Source organism: Perca fluviatilis, chromosome 1 (assembly GCF_010015445.1).
Source record: "Perca fluviatilis chromosome 1, GENO_Pfluv_1.0, whole genome shotgun sequence".
Lineage (NCBI taxonomy): Eukaryota > Metazoa > Chordata > Actinopteri > Perciformes > Percidae > Perca > Perca fluviatilis.
Window position 1 is genome coordinate 42,390,056 of NC_053112.1, and position 25,795 is coordinate 42,415,850.

A 25,795-nucleotide genomic window follows, 5' to 3' on the forward strand; every position below is an offset into this window, starting at 1 on the left:
GTGTGTGTGTGTGTGTGTGTGCGCGTGGGGAGTGTGTGGTAGAGCAAGTGAGAGAGTGACGGTGAGAGCGGGAGCGAGTAGCGACTCTAGAATCATAGTGAGAGAAACAAAGTGTCTCCCCTGTTCTTTCTGACCACAGTGGGAAATCTGTAGCAGGAAAAGTTAACCCCCCTCCTTGATTTCATGTTGTTTATGGAGAAGGAGAACCAGGAAACGAGTAAAAAAAAAAAAAAAAACTAACTACAAAAAATTATATTAAAACAAAATGAAAACATACTTTTCAGGAGATCCAAGTTGAGGTAGGCAGCAGCGAACGTTGGCTCTTCTGTATCATCTAGCGGTCTGAGGCGGCGAGGCGGTGGGCGTTCAGAGAGCCTGGAGGCTGAAGAGGCAGCAGCGGTAGAGAGTTTGGATCGGCACTTGAGAGCGGCCCAGTATGAAGGATAGATCAGACTCATCAGTTCATCCACACTGGAGGCTGAACGCAACTTCTCCTCCATGTCTAGCTTTGGTGAAGAGTCCTGAAAGAGAGAGGAGACACCTTCACTGAGAATACTGCTGTCACTTTTCATCATTACACAAATGGAATATAGGGCTGGGCAATTTTATCAAAATCCCAATATGGACTAGTGTAATATACAAATTGCAGGGGGGAGGGTAGGCAATATTTGTAAAAGGCAAAATATTTGTCAAACCATTTAGAATTTTAATATTGCAATATTGTGGTGTTGCAGCGACGTCCCAGCCTACAAATATCCTATAGACTAAACTTCTTACGGACACTAGTGTACACTGGTACAACGTGTCCATTGGTTGCTTGTGTCAAACGTTTGTTGAAAAGGAAAAGTGAAAGTATCAGTATAAATATAGTTTATTCATAATGTGGAATTATTTATTATATAGCATTAATTTATTGTATTGCCAATATGGAAGTATTAATGTAACGTTAAATGTCTTGTTTCATTTTATCTTTTGTGTGGACCCCAGGAAGAATAGTTGTTACTATGACTAATGGGGATCCTAAATAAATAATAAAAAAATCATGGATTGGTACAGATCCTCGCATAAATTACGCTATAATCATTTACATGTTGTGTTCCAATCACACAATGATACACAAATGATCATTCCTTTCAATATTGTGAATCATCGCGCAATCCCAATATCAGTCAAAGTAATCGCAGTTAGATATTTTCCTCATAAGGTCCAGCCCTACTGGAATACTCAACTAATGGCTGACCCAGAAACACACTCTATTGCACCTGAAGAACATATCACATTTTTCTTAGAAGAAAACATATGACAGACCTACAAATAGCACAAAACTAATACAATTAGGACAAAACTACATAACGGACAACACCGGGAGCATCTCAGAAGCGGAGTACAGAGCACAGTCTTGCTGCCCGATTCGCAGATTATTTTGTCTCTACAAGTACTTTATAGAACAATCACATATTTATTAAGCTAGTATCTACCTGTCTTTTGGTAAATTCACTGGATACTCTCATTGTTTCACTTCCTGCCCGGCTGTCTGAACGTGAAAAAAGCTCATGTGAAAATAGACCTGATGCGTATCTTAAGCGGAGCGGAGAGCCGCTTCAGGCATGCTTCTTGGACGCGCTGTGGCGCAGCTGGTGAAATATTAGGCATTGACTTGAATGGCAGCGATTGCTCCCGGGGGTCACGGTAGTTCTGGAACACAGTGCAGACGGGCCCGGTGCAAAATAGGGGTAAGACAGTGATGGCAGAATGGTAGGGATCCCAGTGGCATTGATAGAAGAGAAGTAGGAAATTAATGGGTTCCAAATCATCTTAAAATTTCTCCTGCTTCCCATCTCTCAGATATCTTATATTTTCAAGATGGATGCAACTCATTAAAGGTCCAGTTGTTCATTATCAAAATCTGTGTTGCCCATTCACAAACTTGTCCTTTTTCATGAATATTTACCACCACCATCAATTCCAAGTATCCTATTGGCTTGAAATTTTACATTTGCATTCGCATGAACTGGAGTAGATGCTCCATATTCATGCGCCATCTACGTACGATAGCCAGTAAGGGACATACAGGATATACTGCTCCGCCTTTTACGTTTTCGCTGTCACATGATAAACAAGTGCTGCTAATGCTGCTAATGGGTATCGTCGCTTCCCAGCCCCGGCAAGTTTGAAGAAGGAAACATGGAGGACCACACGTATGTAAAATCCAAAATTCAGGAACAGGAGTCTTCTTCTTCGCCCAGAAAAAGAAAAAGAATATTGAAAAGAGCAAGAGACCGGCTTTTTGAAGCGTGAAGGCTACCGTAGCTGTAATACGTACTTTGATCTGCGTGGTGCGAGAGAGTTGACTGCAATGGGAGAAATTCCCACACATTGGACCTTTAACTCATGTACCCAGTTTACATGACTAGGTGGTTGGCTTGATAGAAAGATAAATTTGTAGTTTTTGGGGAGAGACCAAAAAATGCAAACAATGGGCAAGGGTTAATTACAAAGCCCAGTGCTACTAACATAGAAGCAAAGATATTGCAGCCATTACTTAAGAGATCAATGAAAGACTGGCTTTTCTGTGGAAGAGTTGACCACAATGGTCTCTAATGGCTTGGGTCCATCCAGCCTCAGTCTGTTGGAGACAGCATATTTGGTGCCACCTAAAGTGCATGTCCCCAACAGTGTCCTCCTTGGTACACTGCTCTTTTTTTGTGTTAAATTCTTTCTTAGTACCTTCAGACATACAAAACATATTCTACAATGTGTGACAGGTAATGTCAGATGGCGCACAGAACAAAGAAACAAAGACCCTCTCCCACCCCCCACCCTCTGTGGTGTCGAGGAAAACAAAACAAACAAACACAGAAACCACACCTTGCCTAATCACTCTCCTCTAATTCTTGTGGGGCTGAGGTCATTAAGTCTGATATTTGTGTTGCTGCGCTTTCCCATAGGCTGATAGTTGATGATTTGGTTAATTTGTTAATCCTTGCTGTAAAGAGCTCAAGCATGACTATGTCCAAAAGATACGGCAACCACTGTTTAATACAAAGCGAGTGAGGGGGGAGCCAGCACTGAGCTATCATTTTCTTGGTTGCAGTTGAGCTGGCTAGCCAAATTTTCCTCTGTCTCCCAAGGTGTAATTTAGAGTCGTCATTAAGTAACAAAACAATCGGGTCAGTAGGAATTCAACATCCTATCACATCAGATATTATTGATGTTGTTTTATTCCAAAACTCATGCACCTGTTCACACTCCCAGACCATATGCAGGAAAGTTCCAGTTTGTTGAGGTTGACAGAAAGTACAATAGGGAGTGAAAGACTTTAGAGACATTTCTCTTCTGAGGAGTCCAATATGTCCTATGACATATGTTGAAGTGGATTTACTGGTGATTTGGGTTTTTGGAACAGTGGAAAATGTCCCAAACTTTCTCCCAATTAATTGTACTCCCCTCAGGGCTCAGCTCTTGTTCCCATTTCTTTACTATTGGGAGTTCTCCTATGGATACTTGCGTCAGTTTGGCATACATCTTGACACTAATCCTCTCACAGGAAAATCAACAAACTATTTAATGACTGGGTGCGCTTCAAGACTGTTTCCTCGTGGTAATCCATAACATTTTAGGGCTGATCTTAAGCGCAGATAAAAGTAGAAGGATGTCCTGGGGACCTCAAAACTAGCTCTCAGGTCTTCAAAACTCAACATAGGGCCATAGGCTAGCATACACTTTTTTGGGCACACACCTGCAAAGGCATGGTCTTTCAGTCTTAGACTTCCAGTAAGGTTTTGCTCCATTTCTCTCCATGGAACTGTAAATCCACACTTTGAGGGCCCGTAGCTGAAAGGCTCTGTGATACCTTTTAAGGTTGGGGAGGGCCAAGCCTCCCGTGTTTGTGGTACGTGGCAGGGTAGAGTATTTTAGCCTAGGTTGTTTATTATTCCAAATATACTGCCAAATTAAAGTATGCAGTTTCTTCCAGAAAGTATTGGTGGGGGTAAAGGGATCATTGTACTTAAGAAATTCACACAAGGAACTATGTTAATTTTAACAACAGCAATCCTGGACCATAGTGATGCTGCAGACCAATTGGCCAGATCCCTTTGAACATTAATTAACATAGTTTCATAGTTCATAGTAATTTTGCTTTGGGTTGGTATTGTAACACTAATGGCTAATGTCACACGTCTGTTGTTCAATAAAAGAAGATTAGATTTATTCCAGTTGATTTTATAGCCGGAGATTGAGCCAAATTCATTGAAGATCTTAAGCATTTTCGGAATAGAGTACTCAAGATCAGAGATGTACAACAAAATATCATCTGCAAATAAAACATAAGAAATAAAATAAATCCCCTAACCCTCTGAGACCGCAGACCCCATTCCCTATCTGTAAGATACGTGGCCACATCAAACGCAGCTTGCGCAAAACTCCAGCTCAAAACTCCAGCTCAAAACTGCCCCTCCTGTCTAAAGTCACAAGTTAATTGAAACAGATCTGGTGAACGCTTATGTTAAACATGAACAAGGTTACAAAAACCTTAGAACTAGGTCTCAACCAGTTATTAAGTTCTGAAATAGGCTATGCGAAAAACACACCAGGTTAGTAGGAGTAATAAACATAGATTATAAGATGAATAGTCTGCATTCATCATATTCTTTCAGTCTAATTAAATGTTCCTTTAAAGCTTGGTTCCAAAACTCACATACAGTGCCCTCGAATCAAACTTGTACAGTAATTCAGATACCGCTAGTCCATAGCCGCTGCCAGCCTCGGCCCCGCCGCTGGCTCTAGCACCAGAGGAGAAGTTCCCTGCGCGGGCGTCCCTCCGTCCTCCAGTTCCGTCGACAGCATCAGGTCCAGCCATGGAGCGGCCCATGTGGATGTTGCGTCGTCCTCCAAATGTCCAACTCCCGACAGAAAACGTCTGCGTCCTTGGCTGTAGTGAAGGTGAACACTCTCCCTCTTGTGTGTTACTCTCAGGGTGGCCGCATAAATAAGGAAGTTTGAGATGCCTTTAGCATGTAGCTTACACTGTGCTCCTATAAATTCTTGGAGCCGCTGGACAGTAAATGCACTGTAGTCAGGCTTAAAGCGTAGCGTTCATCACGAATCGGGCCTTTCTGCTGTACTTGTCTCGCTCCCTGGAGGATTGCCTGGTGGTCCTGATATCTCAGACACCTGGAAATCAGAGTACGTGTTGTTGTACTCTTACCGTAAATTCTAGATTCTAAATCTGTAAGGAGGGGATCCACACCGGTAACTGATTTGCAGAAACCCAACTGGGTCATCCTTTTCGCTGCCCTCTTTTAGTCCAATGGTGCGTACATTGTTGCGTCGGGATCTGTCTTCCATTTCGGCTAGCTTATACTCAAATTTCTTCTGGTCATCAACACAGGCACTCACCATGTTTCTCATCTGCCTGTTCTCCCCCTGCGTCTTGTCCATTGGTTGCACCAGCTTACGTAACGTAGCTCCCTGCCTCTCAAGCTCCCTGATGTGTTGCAGCGAGGTATCAATCTCTGCTAACGCTTCCTTCATTGCGCTGTGGACCACTGATTCAAGCACACCAAGACCAAGACCCTTGGAAGGGCAACATGTTTTCCATGTTTAGGTCCTTTTAGCTGCCGCCATGCCATGCAGATTTCTGTGTCTGGGCAGACGACAACAAGACCTGCTTTTTCGCACCTGCAGGCATTTCACTGAGTCACTGTGGCAACAAATAAAACAATTGACATCGAAGAAGAAGGAATATACCTGGTTTTTCAATGAAAATACGGAGGTGGGTGAGGAGCTCTAGCCCTGAGCAACCATTGCAATTGTTGGTCATGTGACCTCCCCTCCGTACACTGCTCTTTTGAGGTACTGCACCAGTGCATTCTTAGTTGGGGGGATTTTCTCTGTCCTTGACCTGTGATCGTAGGTTCCAAGAATCATGAACGGAACCGGTTCAAGAACCAGAGCTAATTAATATTTCATTTGGCAGACGGAGGACATTTACCAGCTGTATTACTGTCCACTGTTTCACTCGGCTCACAACTCACCTAATTCTTCTTCTGTGAAAAAGGTATGGCTAGTGGATTTGAATGTTATCTCACTTCTGTCTTTCAATACAATACGATAAATGCCAGGCTACTGTTTATGATACACAGCAATTTAACATCCACACAATCACTCTGACAGAAACAATGAGTGTTTGCTGCAAGCAAGGCCATCTCACACACACACACACACAGACACACACACACAAAAATCACACAGGAACACACACACCAATTGGCTTTTGTATAGGAGGCCAGTCAAACACAGTGTGAAGCTGCCCATTGTACTTTAGTGCCTCTGTAAGTCTGTTTATGGCCACTGCAGAGATAACACACACACTCCATTTCCTACTCGAAACAATGTGTGTATTTATGTGCTTCTATATGCATATGCATGTTTTCTGGTCTGTGTTCTGTTTGCACAGACTTTTTTATACGTAAATATGTCCGGTCTGGGTTTCCTCTGGGTGTGTGTGTGTGTGTGTGTGTGTGTGTGTGTGTGTGTGTGTGTGTGTGTGTGTGTGTGTCTTTCAGTATGTGTCCTGTCTCCAGTTCCCCTGATTCTGTGTTTCTGCTTGTGTGTTTTGTGTCTAGAAATAGTGTTTTCACCCACCCACACACATATACACACACACACACACACACACACAAACACACACTCACACACACACACACACAAACCTTTCCTCAACGTGGGAAAAAGGCGTTTCTCTGCCGTCACATCGGGTCAAAGAAGCTGAAACAAACAATGTAGAATCGAGCGGCTGTGAAACGGACCATGCTGCCACCTGACAGAGGAACTGCAGCTTCCTGCTTCACAGAGCACACCAGACTGACATCAGATCACTTTTATCAACTGGAGTCACCACATTCACCGTTTTGGTCCTGCTACGGTTAGCAAAAAAAAACTTTTTTGTGATGATATACAAAATGTATCTATATTTTGAAATACAATATGTATCTAATAGAGCTGCACAATATATAATTTCTTTATTTTCATCACAATATCAAAACATATTGCAAAACACACTCAGAGATTTTTTTGTTAGTTGAAAGAAAATATCAGTAGAAAACTTCACTGCACTGTCATTCTTTTTTTCTTGTCATTATTTAATGTTCAATTTGTTCAATAAAAGAAAGTTGGAAATGTTTTCCTTTCATTTTAGTGGAATACTGAATGCAGCAGAAATGTAGAACTGAGTACACTTTGATATCTGTTTATTTATCGCAAGTAATATCGTTATCGCAATATTCCACAATGTTATCCCTCATATCGTGCAGCCCTGGTATATTTATAAATTTTCTAAAAAAACACTTGGGATTTTTCTACTCTATTACACATTTCCCAGTTCGTGGTTAAGCCAAGAACATGAAATAATCCCCTGTGTGTTCCTCGTCCTCTCTAACACTTTCGTAGGTACAGGAGCAGCAGTCACAGCAGCACATGGACGTCACATCATCTATTGTTGGACAAAACAAACTTCATTTAGTGACTTTATTGTCCAGCCTTACACAAAGTGTATAGACTGATAGACTGCAAATAAAATCAGCACAAAGACATGCAACATGCTTGCAGTTAAGGAATCAGGCTGAATCAAAGGCAGTCAAGCTAAAACCTGCACAACAACAAGCTCTCACCAAGTGGGAGCTGGAATATGATGGAGAGAGAGAGAGGAGAGAGAGAGAGATTGAGAGAGACCTCTAGTTATTGATTAGGACTTCTGTTCTGTATCATCAAAGTGCCAGACGATGCATCATACTGTTCAACAACTGCATGAAGAAAGTAAAAAGCAAAGAGCCTGGGGAACAGAACCATTACGTAGGGTTACTCAATCAATAAAAACAATTATGACAATCTGAAAGAAATATGATAAAACCTACGTTTTTAATGTCAAGCCCTGCATAATGTATTCCTATTGGGACAGATGTGGTAGTGTTTAGTAACTTTACAGAGAGCTTAATTTGCATTAACATAACAACATAATATTCCAAAAATTTTTACAATGACTATACCATCCATCCATCCATCCATCCATCTTCGTCCGCTTATCCGGTGTCGGGTCGCGGGGGGAGCAGCTCCAGCAGGGGACCCCAAACTTCCCTTTCCCGAGCAACATTAACCAGCTCCGACTGGGGGATCCCGAGGCGTTCCCAGGCCAGGTTGGAGATATAATCCCTCCACCTAGTCCTGGGTCTTCCCCGAGGCCTCCTCCCAGCTGGGCGTGGGCCTGGAACACCTCCCTAGGGAGGCGGCCCGGGGGCATCCTTACCAGATGCCCGAACCACCTCAACTGGCTCCTTTGGCACGGCAGGCGAGCAGCGGCTCTACTCCGCTCCTCACGGATGACTGAGCTTCTCACCCTATCTCTAAGGGAGACGCCAGCCACCCTCCTGAGGGAAACCCATTTCGGCCGCTTGTACCCTGGATCTCGTTCTTTCAGTCATGACCCAGCCTTCATGACCATAGGTGAGGGTAGGAACGAAAACTGACCGGTGATCGAGAGCTTTGCCTTCTGGCTCAGCTCTCTTTTGTCACAACGGTGCGATAGATGGAATGTAATACCGCACCGCTCGCGCCGATTCTCCGACCAATCTCCCGCTCCATTGTCCCCTCACTTGCGAACTAAACCCCAAGGTACTTGAACTCCTTCACTTGGGGTAAGGACTCATTCCCTACCTGGAGAAGGCATTCCATCGGTTTCCTGCTGAGAACCATGGCCTCCGATTTAGAGGTGCTGATCCTCATCCCAACCGCTTCACACGGCTGGCGAACCGATCCAGTGAGTGCTGAAGGTCACAGGCCGATGATGCCATCAGGACCACATCATCTGCAAAGAGCAGCGATGAGATCCCCAGCCCACCGAACTGCAACCCCTCCCCACCCCGACTACGCCTCGATATCCTGTCCATAAATTATTACAAACAGGATTGGTGACAAAGCGCAGCCCTGGCGGAGGCCAACCCTCACCTGAAACGAGTGACGCTTACTGCCGGAACCCGGACACAGCTCTCACTTTGGTCGTACAGAGATTGGATGGACCTGAGTAGAGACCCCCTCACCCCATACCTTCCCGCAGCACCTCCCACGTAGTATCTCCGGGGGACCCGGCTCATAGCCCTTCTCCAAATCCACAAAGCACATGTAGACCGGTTGGGCATACTCCCCCGGCGCCCTCCAGGATCCTTAGAGTGAAGATCTGGTCCATTGTTCCACGCACCAGGACGGAATCCGCATTGTTCCTCCACAACCCGAGGTTCGACTATCGGGCGAACCCTCCTTTCCAGCACCTTGGAGTAGACTTTACCAGGGAGGCTGAGAAGTGTGATACCCCTGTAATTGGCACACCCTCTGGTCCCCCTTTTTAAAAGGGGAACCACCACCCCGCGCCACTCCTTTGGCACTGTTCCAGACTTCCACGCAATGTTGAAGAGACGCGTGTCAACCAGGACAGCCCCTCCACACCCAGAGCCTTGAGCATTTCTGGACGGATCTCATCAATCCCCGGGGCTTTGCCACTGTGGAGTTGTTTGACTTACATCAGTGACTTCCGCCTGGGAAATCGCGGCGACAATCCCCGTCATCCTCCAGCTCTGCCTCTAACATAGAGGCGTATTAGTCGGATTCAGGAGTTCCTCAAAGTGCTCCTTCCACCGCCCTATTACCTCCTCAGTTGAGGTCAACAGTGTCCCATCCTTACTGTACACAGCTTGGATGGTTCCCTTCCCCTCCTGAGGTGGCGAACAGTTTTCCAGAAGCACTTTGGTGCCGACCGAAAGTCCTTCTCCATGTCTTCTTCCAAACTTCTCCCACACCTGCTGCTTTGCCTCTTTCACGCGCAGAGGCTGCAGCCCTTCGGCCCTCCGGTACCCTGCAACTGCCTCCAGAGTCCTCTGGGATAACATATCCCGGAAAGACTCCTTCTTCAGTCGGACAGCTTCCCGGAACACCGGTGTCCACCACGGTGTTCGTGGGTTACCGCCCTTGAGGCACCTAAGACCCTAAGACCACAGCTCCTCACCGCAGCTTCAGCAATGGAAACTTTGAACATTGTCCACTCGGGTTCAATGCCCCCAGCCTCCACAGGGATGCGAAAAGCTCCGCACGGAGGTGCGAGTTGAAAGTCTGTTGGACAGGGGCCTCCTCCAGACGTTCCTACTTACCCGCACTACACGTTTGGGCTTACCAGGTCTGTCCAGAGTCTTCCCCACCCCTGACCCAACTCACCACCAGATGGTGATCGGTTGACAGCTCTGCCCCTCTCTTCACCCGAGTGTCAAAACATACGGCCTCAGATCAGATGAAACGATTATAAAATCGATCATTGACCTTCGGCCTAGGGTGCTCTGGTACCAGGTACACTTATGAGCATCCCTATGTTCGAACATGGTGTTCGTTATAGACAATCCATGACTAGCACAGAAGTCCAACAACAAACAACCACTCTGGTTTAGATCAGGGAGGCCGTTCCTCCCAAATTACGCCTCTCCAGGTGTCTCCATCATTGTCACGTGTGCATTGAAGTCCCCAGCAGAACAATGGAGTCCCCCACTGGGCCCCATGCAGGACTCCACCCAAGGTCTCCAAGAAGGCCGAATACTCCGAACTCCTGTTTGGTGCATATGCACAAACAATAGTCAGAGTTTTCCCCCACAACCCGCAGGCGTAGGGAGGCGACCCTCTCGTCCACCGGGGTAAACTCCAACGCGGCGCTCAGCCGGGGGCTTGTTAGTATCCCCACACCCGCCCGGCGCCTCACACCCTGGGCAACTCCGGAGAAGAAAAGAGTCCAAACCCTATCCAGGAGTACGGTTCCAGAACCGAGACTGTGCCGTCTGGGCCTGGCTCCAGACGGGGGCCCCGGGCTTCCTCCGGGCAGGGTCATTCCATCTCTACCTTGTTCTTCCATAGGGTTTTTGAACCATTCTTTGTCTGGCCCCTCACCTGAGACCACTTTGCCTTGGGAGACCCTACCAGGAGCACAAAGCTCCAGACAACACAGCCCTCAGGTTCACAGAGACACACAAACCTCTCCACCACGATAAGGTGATGGTTCACGGAGAGGTACAATGACTATACTCCTCTGTCATTTGTGCCTTTATGCAACTTAATGTTTGTTTTGATCTTATCATTTCAGTGGTGGAATATATCTAAGTATATTTGGGCATAAGACTGAATGTGGTCCTGGAGACCCTACTGTAGCTCAACTACTACAGAGGTTTGGAGTACTTTGCCAGGTGTTTATATTTATACCTGTCTGTCTGTCTGTCTGTCTGCGGTAGGGTTGGGCCAATGTAATGGGTTGTTGCAATGTAACTAAGTGACATTTACTCCAGTACTGTACCAAATGTTGAGGTACTTGTACTTGTACTTTTTTTCTTTTCATGCCACTTATTACTGCTACATTTCAGAGAGAAGTATTGTACTTTTTACTCCACTACATGCATCTGACAGCTTTAGTTACTAGTTACTTTACACGTTAAGACTTCTGCACACAAAACACATGTAGTTTATAAAATATGATGTTTTATTATAAATGAAACTAGCCAACAATATAACGTCCTACAAGTCCAGCTGAAATGATTAGACCATTAAACACACAACTGTTTGGATTGTTTCCAATTTCTAAAATGGGAGGATTTTTATTTACTTTTAATACTTGACTACATTTTCCTGATGATACTTACATACTTTTACTGAAGTTACATTTTCAATGCAGGACTTACTTGTAACAGAGTATTTTTACAGTGTGGTATCAGTACTTTTACTGCAGTAAATGATCTGAATACTTCCTCCAACACTGATTAATTTAACCTACTGTCTACTGATTCTTTTCAGTATAATATTGCAGGTTCTGTCGGCTCTGATAGAGAAGAGATGTGTTCGTCACAGTGCACTGTTAAAGCTGAACGGTGCACAATAAATTCTAGCCAGTAAGATATAACAGTAAATAAAAAATGAGCTTGGTAGTTTTAAACATGTGCAATTGCGCTTTAATGCACAGGCTTCTGTCGGGCCCCTGGCCTCCGACTGAGTACCTGAGGGACATTTTATTCTATTAACTCACATATTACTCCATATTGGCAAACGATGTCAGGGTGGATGGGTGGGCGTTGGATGGATATCCTGTATGATATCTTACGTTTTAGTGTGCATAACTTTGCGTACGATATCATACGAACCCGTTCATGTACTTAGACGAAACAAATGATAAATTTAGCTACAAAAAGCGTGAAAGTTGGAAGTTACAAAGAGTCGTTGCTATGGAGATGATGGTTGGTGTGAACTGGCAGGTTTTAGAACGCTGCAGACTGACGCGTTGCAAGTAGTTACAAGTTTTGGACGTTAAAAAATAAATACGACCTCACGTTGTGTCAATCATGTTTACACACTGTCTGAAAATTTCGTTCCATTATAAATAATTCGGGACGGGTTCAGGATGAGATTGGAAGAGGGGAAGTTGAGAGAACGCAGACACACATCGGTCTCTTGCCTCTGATGTTGGCAGGTTTTGAATTGAAAAGACAGATCTCCTCTTGCTCTTCTTATGTTCTTCTCATGTTCCTCCTTGGCTGATAACCTCGCTCCGTCTTGACTTGAGGTCTTTTCACACTGAGTCCAAAAAACAATACAAAATGTGACGCTGCTGTTGCTTTGCCTCTCTTTCCTTCTCCCTCATTTCATCCCTTGCTTCTCTCCGTTGATAGTTACCTCTCTCTCTGTCCTCTCTGCCTGCATCTTCTTGCGTTTGGCACCGCGGCTACCTGAAAGAGTTGCCCTCTCCATCACTACACTGTTGCTCTCCTTTTTCTGTCTTTGTGTGTCTGCGTTCTCTCAACTTCTCCTCTTCCATTCTCCTGAACCCGTCCCAAATTATTTATGATGGACGAAATCTTCAGAGGCAGTGAGTAAACATGATTGACGTGAGGTCGTTTATTTTTTATTGTCCGAAACTTGTAACTACTTCAAACGCGTCGGTCTGCAGCGTTCTAAAACCTGCCAGTTCACACCAACCATCATCTCCATAGCAACGACTCTTTGTAACTTGTGATGGTTGAGGTCGGCTGGCTGTGAGTTTTCTGTTTTGTTTACTATTCTCTGGTTTGTTTCTCGGTTGGTTTTCTCTCTTCCTGTGTTTTCCTGTTTGCCTGCCTCTCTCTCTCTGTGCCTACTCTGCTCTCCCCCTCCCACTGCTGGAGCCAGCTGATTGAGCGCACCTGGTTACCATCTCATCATCATCGTCTCCCGCTGCACACACCTGCCTCTTATCTACAATCAAGACCAGTATTTCTACCCCGGCTCAACAGACCATCTCCGCTTGATCGTTGCTCCAGTCACGCTGGTGAAACACAAAGCTAAACCTCTCTGAGATTCTCGTTGTTTTTTCTTGTCTTTTACCTGAACGCTCACTTACCTGTTGTGTCTCTCTTCCCCAGTCACCATCTCCTACCGTCATCTCCAGTCAGCTGGCTTCACCGCACGGACCCCCTCCCTCGGTACCCTGCTCCAGCCTCTCTCCCTCGGCTCCTCGGCTACGGCTTCCCGCGCTCCCCGGAGTACCCAACCCCAGTGCCTCTCCCGCGGCTCCCCAGTCACAGCTCCCATGAATATCTCCACCCTCTACCCTTCCCTAAGCTGCTCCCCCATTCCCGGCGTCTGCCTCCCCACTTCCCCATTTTCCCCTAATCACTAATAAACCTTTTGTTGTGAGCTCTTCGCTTGAGTCCGTTCTGTTCCCCTTGTAACATAACTTCCGACTTCCAGGCTTTTTGTAGCTAAATTTATCATTTGTTTTGTCTAAGTATGAATGTGAATAATGTTAGTGATAGTGAGCTGCTTGCTACAGTGACTAATTTCACTAGAAATTAGTGATGAATCAGCGAAAACACGTTTTATTTCTCTGATTCACAGCTTTGTTCTAGGCGCACCGTACATGCTCGCGGTGCACATTGAGCTAAGCTGAGTTAAAAGTTTGTAACAGAAATAACATGGATTACGGATAATTTTATTGTAGCTGACTTTACAAGATGACTTCTCTATTGGCTGTTGTTGTGATGTCTCTCACGTTCTAAAACCAACCTCTGGAGACTTGACCAACTGAGTCACAGCGACACTAGTCTATATCCTTGACATTCCATTTACGGGATTGCTCCGTTGCAATGGAAAATCTGCCGGATTTCACTCATTTAGGCCGGATTTCCATTGCCTTGGGCTTCCTTTCTGTTGTAATTTTAAACTCCGGTGGATTTATGAGGACTATAGTTAACTGATTCCTCAGATCTCTGCAGGGTAAATCCAGACAGCTAGATTAACTACTGTATCTGAGTTTTCTGTTCCACACCCCCAACCGGCCCGTCAGACACCGCCTATCAAGAGTCTGGGTCTGCCGAGGTTTCTTCCTAAAAGGGAGTTTTTCAATTCAATTCAATTCAATTCAATTTTATTTATAGTATCAAATCATAACATAAGTTATCTCGAGACACTTTACAGATAGAGTAGGTCTAGACCACACTCTATAATTTACAAAGCCCCAACAATTCCAACAATTCCAGTAATTCCCTCAAGAGCAAGCAGTGCGACAGTGGCGAGGAAAAACTCCCTCTTGGGAAGAAACCTCGGACAGACCCAGGCTCTTGGTAGGCGGTGTCTGACGAGCCGGTTGGGGGTGTGGTTTTTCCTTGCCACTGTCACAACAGCCACTGCTAATGCTTGCTCTTGAGGGAATTACTGTAATTGTTGGGGCTTTGGAAATTATAGTGTGGTCTAGACCTACTCTATCTGTAAAGTGTCTCGAGATAACTCTGTTATGATTTGATACTATAAATAAAATTGAATTGAATTGAATTAAATTGAATTGAATTTAAACAGCCTATTTTGCAGTGGCACCGCAGCTTTTCTCCGGGGCTTAGCAGCGCCCAAGCTTAGACTGGCCGGTTCAGAACTCTGAAACTTTTCTCTGCCACGTTCCAAAACGGGTTTGTCTCGTCACGAATCTTTGGTCTGAACCAAGCTCAAAATCAAAGAGATACTGTACACTAGGGCTGAGTGTTTTTTAAGTTCTTTCTTTCTTCGTTTTTGTGTTCAGATTGTTCTAAAAATCCAGATACATGTTGAAGTCGAAATCAGCTCAAAAGCTAATGAGTCGACCAGAAACCTTATTTGTCTCTTTACATAATGTACATGATAAAGAAAATCCACTTTCTGGCATTTTCCAGCACTTTCAACTGCTTCTAACATATGGAAGTTATAATTTCAATCTGCTGATAAAGTCCATCATTCAGGGAAATCTCTGGGAAAAACTTGTAATGGATCTGGAGTTGTGTTTTTTGTCAAACTGCTATTTCCAAGATCAAGAATGAACTCTTATGCTCATATTGTTTCCTCCCCAGTTTTTCTGCTTATGACATTTGTCTGGAATAATACGTGACAGTATCACAAAACAAGAAGGAAAATGTCAGACTGGTATACCAGTACACATATCAAGACAATTATGCTCATTTCTCAAAGACCCTTGCAGGTTTCTTCACTTGCTTGTAGAAAATTAGATTACAATAGTCACAAAAAAGACATTTTTGTGCAATGAAGAAAAATAGCTGACATTGTCTCACACATCTAAAGTTTTTTTTGTGATTTTGTGACACTGGCAACATTTGCAGAAAACAGTTTTAAAAGTAAGAAAACATTCTTTTTTTGCAGCTGCAAAGAAGTAACACAAGCAGCCAACTAACAGAGTTTTCCTAAGAGGAAGCAAAACATTGCTAGAGGGGAACAGTGAACACAGATGGTAAAACACTCTGACACAGCAGACGTGGAAAAGACCTGTCATATACTCAAACACACAGCACATCAAACAGAGCAAACCCATCATGTTTTAATAAATTAACCACCTAGGACACTGTCATAAAATATATATAATGGTTTATATGCAGCTCACAGCCATGTATGATTCTGTCTACTTATTATACATTAGAAATTACATAGAGACAGGCGGGGAAAACAGCTCTCCGCTCTCCATTGATTTGCATTGCATGAAGGTTTCCTCCTTGTCAATTCAGTCTGCTAGTAAACATAAAATGCCTAAAAGCTGCTGTGTGGAGATATTCACTACCAACCACAGGGTTCAACAATAAGGCTACATTTACATTGCTACGTTTTGGTTTAAAAAGGAATATCTTCTGCTACGTTTCCCCCTCTCATTTCCCCTGCTCTGGTGTTTCTGAGCCCCTAAACCGGAGACATTTGGAAACACTTCTGACCCGTTTTGGAATCTGCAGGGTTGTGTTGCAGTCTCAACGACTGCAAATGGAGACCTTTGGCAACACCGACACTGACGCCAATGTTTCGCTGCCTGATTGGGGCACTACGTCTTGTTCTCTGAGACTAAGCTAGTAACGTTACTATGGCAACTACCAGCAACTGGCAGATTTTACATGCTGCCTCTGTTTACCCTGGTTAACTGCTCCTCAGATCTCTTCAGGGTAAATCCAGACAGCTAGCTAGACTATCTGTCCAATCTGAGTTTTCTGTTGCATGACACGTTCCACCAAAACAATTCCTTCCCGAGACTATTTTGCGGCACCGTGGCTCTGTCCGGCGCTTAGCGCCACCCAAGACGATTGTGATTGGTTTAAAGAAATGCCAATAAACCAGAGCACATTTTTCTCCCATCCCGGAATGCTGTTTGGACTAGCCAGACCCTCCTCCGCAGCACTGTGGAGGAAGGTCTGACAATGCGAGACTATGGAGACCAAGACCATTTTTTTAACTGTCTGTTAACATGTTTAATTTCGCTGTAAAGTTGGGCATTTTTTTTAAAGATTATTTTTTGGGGGCTTCTCCCTTTATTTCAAAGTGGATAGATATAAAAGGGGGAAAAAGACAGGGGATGACACGCAGCAAAGGGCAGCAGGTCAGATTCGAACCCTGCGCCGCTGCAGGACTCAGCCAACATGGGGCAAACACTCTTATTGGGTGAGCTAGAGGCTGTCCTGTAAAGTTGAGCATTTTAACATGGGGCTCAGTGGGGATTGACTCTCTCTGGAGTCAGCCTTAAGTGCCCACTCAATGAACTGCAGTTTTTTGGCACTTCCACATTGGCTTCATTGTTCAGCACCGGAGGTTGCTACTTGCTAAATTGCTACTACTAATTTGTGACAGCAGCACTAATTGATATTGATCAAATATCAATATCGATCTAATAACAATAAGCAATGTGAAACAGGTAACTCAAAGTAACATACCCACGAGAATTATCACAAATTCTGCGGTTCATCTAGACTCCACAAAGCTCTTTGGTCTAGTTTGGAACGCTGCTCTCATCTCACTTGTTTCCAGCAGCAGCAGCAGTAGACAACCCTCTGCACATCCCTGCTGTATTAACAGCACTCGGATACAGTTAGAGACCTGCTGTTTAACAGCTGGAGTGGAGAATTTAGCAGCTAAAAAGATTTCACTCAGAAGGTGGTGGAGACCAAACACAGAGCAAAAAGAGAAAGTATACTGGACTTAATTCATAAGGTGGACACATCTTGTTGCTCTGTGTCTGCTGGATGTTTAAATAGCAGTGCACGATAAACACAGTGCAAAAGACTGCCTGAAACGCGATGAATAATAAAATAAGTTTATTTAGGGACTAGTACCGTGCCACGGGGCTAACAAGGTAGTGTATGTCATCAAACTGCAGCTCGGCTAATAGCGAATTGTGACGAGAAACAAAAGCTGTCTGTATGGAGTTTAACTATTTCAGTTTGTCATGCAACTTAAAATGTGTTATTTCTTGTAAAGTTAGCTGCTGACAAGGACAGAGGACAGGGTGAAGGACCGATACTGAATAATTCTTCCTAAACTCAGTATTTTGCTGTCTGGAATACAAGTTATTTTAATGACACTTTAGATTGTTTCCAGTTTGATATTACTGAGTTTTTATAGTGACGTTTCTGTTGTAAACATGAATGTTGCTACTCCACAAACAACATTCAGCTGAGTTATATTTAAAATAAAATAAATAATGAATTAAATTAATTAATAATTAAAATATTCAATTCTAATCCGGTTCTGAATTTGAAGACAACCCGGCTGACGAATGAAATGTGCACACTTATATATATTTAATATAATATTTGTTCGTAAGTCATATCGAACATATAACATATGTTATGGCACATGGCAGTATTCCTCATATATCGTGCAGGCCTAGTAAATACACCACTGTTTGCTAACAAGTTCACTTCATACAGTGATAATATGTCAATGTTGTGTTTATAGTTTGACTTCCTGAATCTCTGCGTGTCCTCATCTGGATACTGAACAGCTTCACTGGCTGTACTCTGCTCGGTGGTTCCATGCTGCTGAACTTATCATCATTAATGAACCTTCTATGCCACCAGTTTACAACGTCTTGCGTTCATGTCAAGGTGACAGAACATTTAAGACTTTTTGAAATCTTTATGGTCTGACAGATACAATTACAACTTGATAAATGTTAATAAAACTAAGCATCAGCAGGATCAAGCATACTGTATGTATGCTTGATCCTGCTGATGCTTAGTTTTATTAGTTTCTTTAAATGTGTCACACAGCCATGATGAATTTTTAACTCTTAAACACACACACACACACACACACACACACACATACAGACAGTTTACACAGGGAGTGCCAATGTATAACCGCAGCATGCTATCTCGAACAACAACTGCTGTCATTCACTGCTGCATGAAATGTTTACAGGCCGAAACAGCTTCACATTGAAACGTCTTAGAGCAGTAAACAGTTAGAGACTCCCATTGACACAGGCTATCAGTGTGAAGGGAGTATGGAGCCAGGGAATAGTTCTTCACTCTTGTGTCTCATCTCTGGCGTAACGAGAAAGCTCCTGGCTGGATTTGGGGGAAGTTAGTGTGGATAAGCATGGTCCCCAGTGGATGATCAGTAATCTGCCCCCTCTGAGACCATAAATTGACTAACCCTTTCTCTTGGTTTTAGTCGATTAGGATTAATTTAGTTCATTAGTCATTTTTTATGCTTTTTTCATGCTGAATGACTTCTTTCCAAGAAACTAATGAGCACATCTCTGGTAAACACAAGTGGTTTAAAGTGGTGTGTTTGAATGATTTATTTGCGGAGAAACTCAGTTTTACAGTTGGTAAATGGACTGCATTTGTATTTTGCTTATCTAGTCTTAGCAACCACTCAGAGCGCATAGATCTATCGATTAAATCAACTAAAATCATAGGAGTGTGTGTGTCGAATAAGAATTTCTGTAGTCAAAGAATAGGGATGTCAAGAAGTCGGTACCAAAATTCGGAACAGGTGACAGTACTTGTTTTTCTAGAGTGCCATAGGTATTGGGGAATGCGACCTTCCGGATATATGCTTACAAGTGTTCTAGTCTGCCGCTAAATGCTGGAGAAGAAGAAGAACGCTGACCAGGACAGAGAAACATATAATACAAATAATCTCGTCTTAACCACAGTCAGCCTCTGGCTTTACCGTTACATTACATAGAGCAACAGCTTTCACTACTTCACCTAGAGCTCGCAAACAGAAAGTACGTCTGTTTCTCTCTGCTGTTGTCTGTCACAGCCTAACATTAGCTCCAATAGCTACTGATATTAGCTAAGTTTAGTGCTTGTTTAGCTTGTTTTGTGTCTAAGTGACTGATAGGAACAACAGTCTTTCTAATTGGTAGAGTATTAAGCATAACTGGCAGCCACAGACCAGGCTGCAATGTAACCCTGTGTAGCATTTGCCCCACAGGGTTACATAGGTAACAGGGTTACATAGCCTGGCATCAGGGTTAGTGATGCCCGGCATCGTCAATTTGGTCCACTAAAAGTGCTGTTTTTGCCACTGACAGGCTCAGATCAATATTCTTATGGAGGACTAAAAATGACATAAGGAAAAATAAATAAATAAAAGTAGAAATAAATAAATAAATATAGTGAAAATAAATACATTTTGGTAACATAAATGGCTATTTCTGTATTTTTACATGTATTTATTTATTTATTTATGCATTTCTATATGTATTTATTTATGTATTTATACATTTATTTATATATTTATATATTTATTTATATATTTATGTATTTATATATTTATTTATGTATATATTTATTTATTTATACATTTATTTATTTATACATTCATTTATTTCTGTATTTCTACATTTATTTATTTCTGTATTTCCACATTTCCACATTGATTTTTCCCTGCGCCTGTATGCTAATTGAGTGGGGGGTGCCAACATCAGTCTGAATAAGGATTGGTTAGAGCGATGTGATCGAATCTACTACTACTGCCTTGATTTCACTGGTACAAGGAAGCCTACTCTGCTGCTTATGTGCAGGTTGAACACCCCTATACAGCATAGTGTATATTAATGATAAACAACTAGTTTTTCAAAACTGGAGGAATATATAACCGCCATAAACGATATTTTGAGATGAAATTGTGATAAAATAACTTCCGCTGTGGAGTCTATCCAAGCCATGGATGTATTAAGAGAAGCAGGTTAGCACTAGCACATAATCGTTTTGTTGGCTAGGTGTTTGTGCGGACATTGTGAGGCTATGGCGTCGGCGGTGGACAGCATGTGTTGTCGAGAGGTGGAAGCCTGCTGCCTCAACCCGTTCTCGCTGCAGGTAGCATACCTCAACTTCAGGCAGGAGTATGGCCCTCTCCAAGCCAACAGACCAGAGTATGTTTAGATGAGAGTAATTTATAACACTATTACATTATTATACACTTCTATTATAGTCGTCAGTTTTCTACACAAATAACAAACTGTATCAAAATAATTAATGTACATACTGTAACTACTTATATATAGCCATATTCTACTGCACTTCATACTATTCCTCCTGCACATACAGTACACTTATTATACTTACGTTACCGTTTCTGCACTACAATGGTACTGTTACCACACTGCACATATCTATGTGGTTCATTCTGAATATCCATATTTATCCCGTTTTTCTTATAATATATTCTGTTAATACCCTGCATATATCTATATTCTTACTATGTTACTCCTACTACATTGCACATATCTGTACATGGTGTTCATTACTTACACTTAGTTATACATATTTGATTTTTTTTCAATTCTGGTTGGACGCAAACTGCATTTTGTTGCCTTTGTACTTGTACTCTGCACAATGACAATAAAGTATAATCTAATCTAATCTAATGTGCTTTATTGATGCTGAGGGATTAGCAGATCCGATGTGCATACATACCTTTATGGAATAGAATAACTGAAAATGTTACATCAAATAAGTCTATCACTCTTGATCATATTGACTATGTTAACAGGATTATCAATATCAACATTGCACCCCTATCATTCTCTAGGCAATTCCGATACACAGCCTACAGGCAGGTGGTCCGATAGACATATGGGTTTCTGGGCAGGGAGATCAGGAAGGCAATACCAGCTTGTGTTGTGGCCGCAATCAGGAGGCAGTTTCCAGAGGAAGTGAGGAAATCAATAAATATATTTTGGTTTCACAAAATGAACACAATCACAAAGTGTCTTGTTGTATAAAATGTATTCATAATTTCATTGATAGTAACTAGGAGTGTTGGGCAAGTTACTTCCAAAATGCAGTTCATTATAGATTACTAGTTACTGTCATTTCAGAGTAATTAGTTATATTACAATATTACTGTCTCTGAATTGTAATCCTTTACACTACTTTTGCATTACTTTTAGAAGTTTGACTTGGCAGGTAGCTTGTGAATTTCAACACCAGATCAATAAAGTCTCATCTTTATCAACTTTAATACATCATAACGAGTTATCTCAAGACACTCAAGTCACAAATAGAGTAGGTCTAGACCACACTATAATTTACAGGGACCCAACAATTCTAGTAATTCCCCAAGAGCAAGCATTTAGTGTGACAGTGGCGAGGAAAACCTCCCTCAGGAAGAAACCTGGGACAGACCCAGGCTCTTGGTAGGCAGTGTCTGACGGTGTCGGTTGGGGGTGTGATGAACAGTGGCAATAATAGTCACAATAAAGATAATTGAACTATGACTATAAATAGTAGTTGCAGTAGTTCATGGCGTAGCAGGGCGTTACAGGACGTAGCAGGGATCTGCACGGCGTAGCAGGGTGTAGCAGGACCATGGCGACAGCTGCAGCCATGATTTAAGGGCCACCCAAGTCCAAGGAAAACTGCTAGGCAAAAAAAAAAGTGGTCACAACACATGCACAACCTAATACAGTCCAGTATGAAATATCTTCTTCCTACCATTAGAAGTAATTTGTAAATGTTTGTGTCATATACAGCTAATGATAGATACAAGTTACACTACCTGATGAGCATTGCAGACATGTGATGTTGCACTGTGACCCACGATGAAGCACTAATGGTCCAGGATCCTGTAGAGAGAAGCCCTCTGTCTCTTCAAAATCTACAGTTCTAGGTGCATCTATCCCTTCATTACTGGCTGCACTCTCTGCCAAAATCTGAAAAACACGGAGGTTCAAAATCACTCACAAAAATACAATACAAGCTTAGTTACCAACTGGATCAGAAATAATAAAAAAAAAAGAGAGAAATAAAACCAAAGCAGCTCTGACGTGTCAAAACCTCTAGTGGCAAAATCTAGGAGATTTCAGCATATTGATTAATATATCAATTTGGACTTTCTTAATTACCAGAGAGTAGCCTACTGGGATACAAAATCGTGCGGGAGAACGGTCTGAATTGAAATGCAGGGGAAACTGGAGTTTTGGGCTAGCTGCCTGACAAGAGCTCATAACTATCTTAATAAAATGCGGGGAAAACGGGGGTGTTTGGGCTAGCTAGCTGCCTGCCAACAGCTCATAACTATCTTAATAAAATGCGGGGAAAACGGGGGTGTTTGGGCTAGCTAGCTGCCTGCCAACAGCTCATAGCTAGCTTAATAAAATGCGGGGGAAACGGGGGTGTTTGTGCTAGCTAGCTGCCTGCCAACAGCTCATAGCTAGCTAATAAAATGCGTGGAAAACGGGGGTGTTTTTGCTAGCTGGCTGCCTGCCAACAGCTCATAGCTAGCTTAATAAATGCAGGGGAAACGGGGGTGTTTGGGCTAGCTAGCTGCCAACAGCTCATAGCTAGCTTAATGCAAACTCCATTGATGTCAAGGCAGAAAATTACGAAAACCTGTTCTAAAGCTCAGTCTCTCCCTCTCTCTGTATACTGAAGCCCTGATGCTAGGATTTTGCAATCAGCGCATTTTTAATCCAGATGAGGGAATGATTTCAGACGCAATTCTAGCTACTCCTGTCATCAAATCATCAGCTACCAAATGTTTGCTAATGCAATAGCCAAGTTAACATGTATGTTACTAGTTAGATGGTGGATTGCCCAATACATACACGCTCAAATCACTTCTTTATTCTGAAATTATTAGGTTAAAACATTACGAAATCAGCCAAATTAAGAGTTACAAGAATTAAAAGTAAGACTTACTCTGCTAAGAGCTCTTTTTCGGTGCAGGAATTTCTGCAAGTGCTAGCTAGCACTTGGTCCTCCAGTCCTGCCCGCGCCAGATTCAGGTGAAAGCTTTGATGGTGGTGGACTTGATTCCATCGAGTGCACCGAGGGAACAGCATCGGTAATCAGCCTCACATTGTCCTTACTCCAAAATCCCATCCAAGACCCCAACAAATCTCCAGGTCTATAACTCTCCGGAGTGAAATGAGCACCACAAACGACCGAGTGTGTGGTGACAGACGCAGCAGTGAAGTCTGCTCACTTCACCTGCACAAAACGCACCCTAAAACGAAAAACCTTACTTTTCCTACAAGGAAAATTATGTACACGATTTCCTAACAGACTGGACTTTGTGCAACCAGCACAAACACAATAAATTACTATTAATTCAGTTATGAATTGAACCTGCACATTGCTCTTTAAGCACCGCCCGACTCATTACACCGTATTACACACTAGCTGCAGCATTCATAGGTAGCCTGCGTCCAGAGATGGATAGATGAATCGTTTGCTTCTGTCTGGTTAGCGACACGGCCCCCAGCTAACCAATCCTTCTTCAGACTGATGTTGGCACCCCCCACTCAATTAGCATACAGGCACAAGGAAAAATAAATGTGGAAATGTGGAAATACAGAAATAAATAAATGTAGAAATGTGGAAATACAGAAATAAATAAATGTATAAATACATAAATAAATACATATAGAAATGCATAAATAAATAAATAAATACATGTAAAAATACAGAAATAGCCATTTATGTTACCAAAATGAATTTATTTTCACTATATTTCTGCATTTATTTATTTATACTTTTATTTATTTATTTTTCCTTATGTCATTTTTAGTCCTCCATATATTCTAAGTGTCTGGCAACATTATGTAAAGGATCCTACAGAGAGAGACCTTTAAAACCTCTTTAACACCTTTCTCTTTAATCAGAAACAGCTCTGAAGTCGCAAGTGCTAAACCTACCAGACTCCATTTAAAAAAACAATATTTTTAGCGTGTATAGAGCCAACATATTTTCACATGTAAATCGGTAAACTATGTGTTTATTTCAACCAAAACTTTGAGTTTGAGTTGTGATGGTTGGAAAAGTGGAAAGATGACCCAAAACGGCTTTTCATAGCTTCATTTTGTTTCTGTTGACTTTATTGTTTATTTACATGGAGTCTGGTGGTCAGCCTCCTTAGAAATCCTTTCCATAATGCTGTCAGACACTTAGAATATTAATTAATTAAAAGTGAAAAACTCTTTTGCTTACCATACTGCGTCAGACTATGGCGTAGAGTCTGTGTCATCACGTACCTTCGTATGAACCATAAATTGGGCTTAACTCACTGAGAGCAGGGTACATTATACTTCCTGATTAGATCCCCAAAAGCATTATGGGAACTGTTTTGAAACTTAGAGCATGATTATCCAACAAATAATACTAAGACAAAGAATAATAACAGTTCGGATCAAATAAGGCTCTGATACACAACCCTCAAACTGCTTTACATTGGGCGGGGTGCAGTTTCAAGTAACAAGTAACATCATTAGGAAATAATTGATAATGGTCTGTCATTGCATCAATGTAGAACCGTCCAGGACTGCATTGCAATACATCAATGTAATGATTCATTTCAACACCCCTAGCCACAATGTCAGACTTCAAAATCCCCTGATCTAGAGCTTACTTACTGCCTGGCAGCAGCTCTGAGGCAATGTGAATACGGGTCAGGTGGCGGGTCGACATTAACGGGTCAATGTGTCTGGAGTTGATTTAAGGATAATTGCTGCTTGCTGGTCAGTTCTGGCACTGAAAGGACTCTGACTGAGGACTCTGACAGTCAACAGTTCTCTGATCAAATACATCCACACACAAATGTTCACATATACACACACACACACACACACATGCAGGTTTAAGTAAAGAGGACCTACAGTAGATGCTCACACACACACAGAGACACACACACACACACACACACACACACACACACATGCCATGGCAACACTCAGTTTTAATCTCAGTTACAGTTGAACTGCTTACTGATTCAAAGCTTTTTTTGGGTTGAAGAATCTGAGTGTTAAACCAGCTGTTCATATGTCAGCACACACACATACACACACACACACACACACACACAAAGAGTGAGAGAGAGAGAGAACATCTGCAACACCTTACAGAAATGTTTTATACTTCTTAAAAATCTTATATGTCGGAGGGCAAGGTGCAGTTAGAGAAACACCCAGAGAGACAATGGACAAGGGGCCTTG

General features: G+C 42.6%; 1 protein-coding gene across 1 annotated transcript in view; it reads right to left on the minus strand.

Moving 5' to 3' along the window:
• Positions 1-25,795, minus strand: part of vegfc (vascular endothelial growth factor c) — a 146,188-nt gene that overhangs the window by 88,061 nt on the left and 32,332 nt on the right. Inside the window, exon 2 of the mRNA XM_039810919.1 lies at positions 278-521. Coding sequence (XP_039666853.1) covers positions 278-521 — 244 coding nt within the window. The remainder of the gene's footprint in view (positions 1-277; positions 522-25,795) is intronic.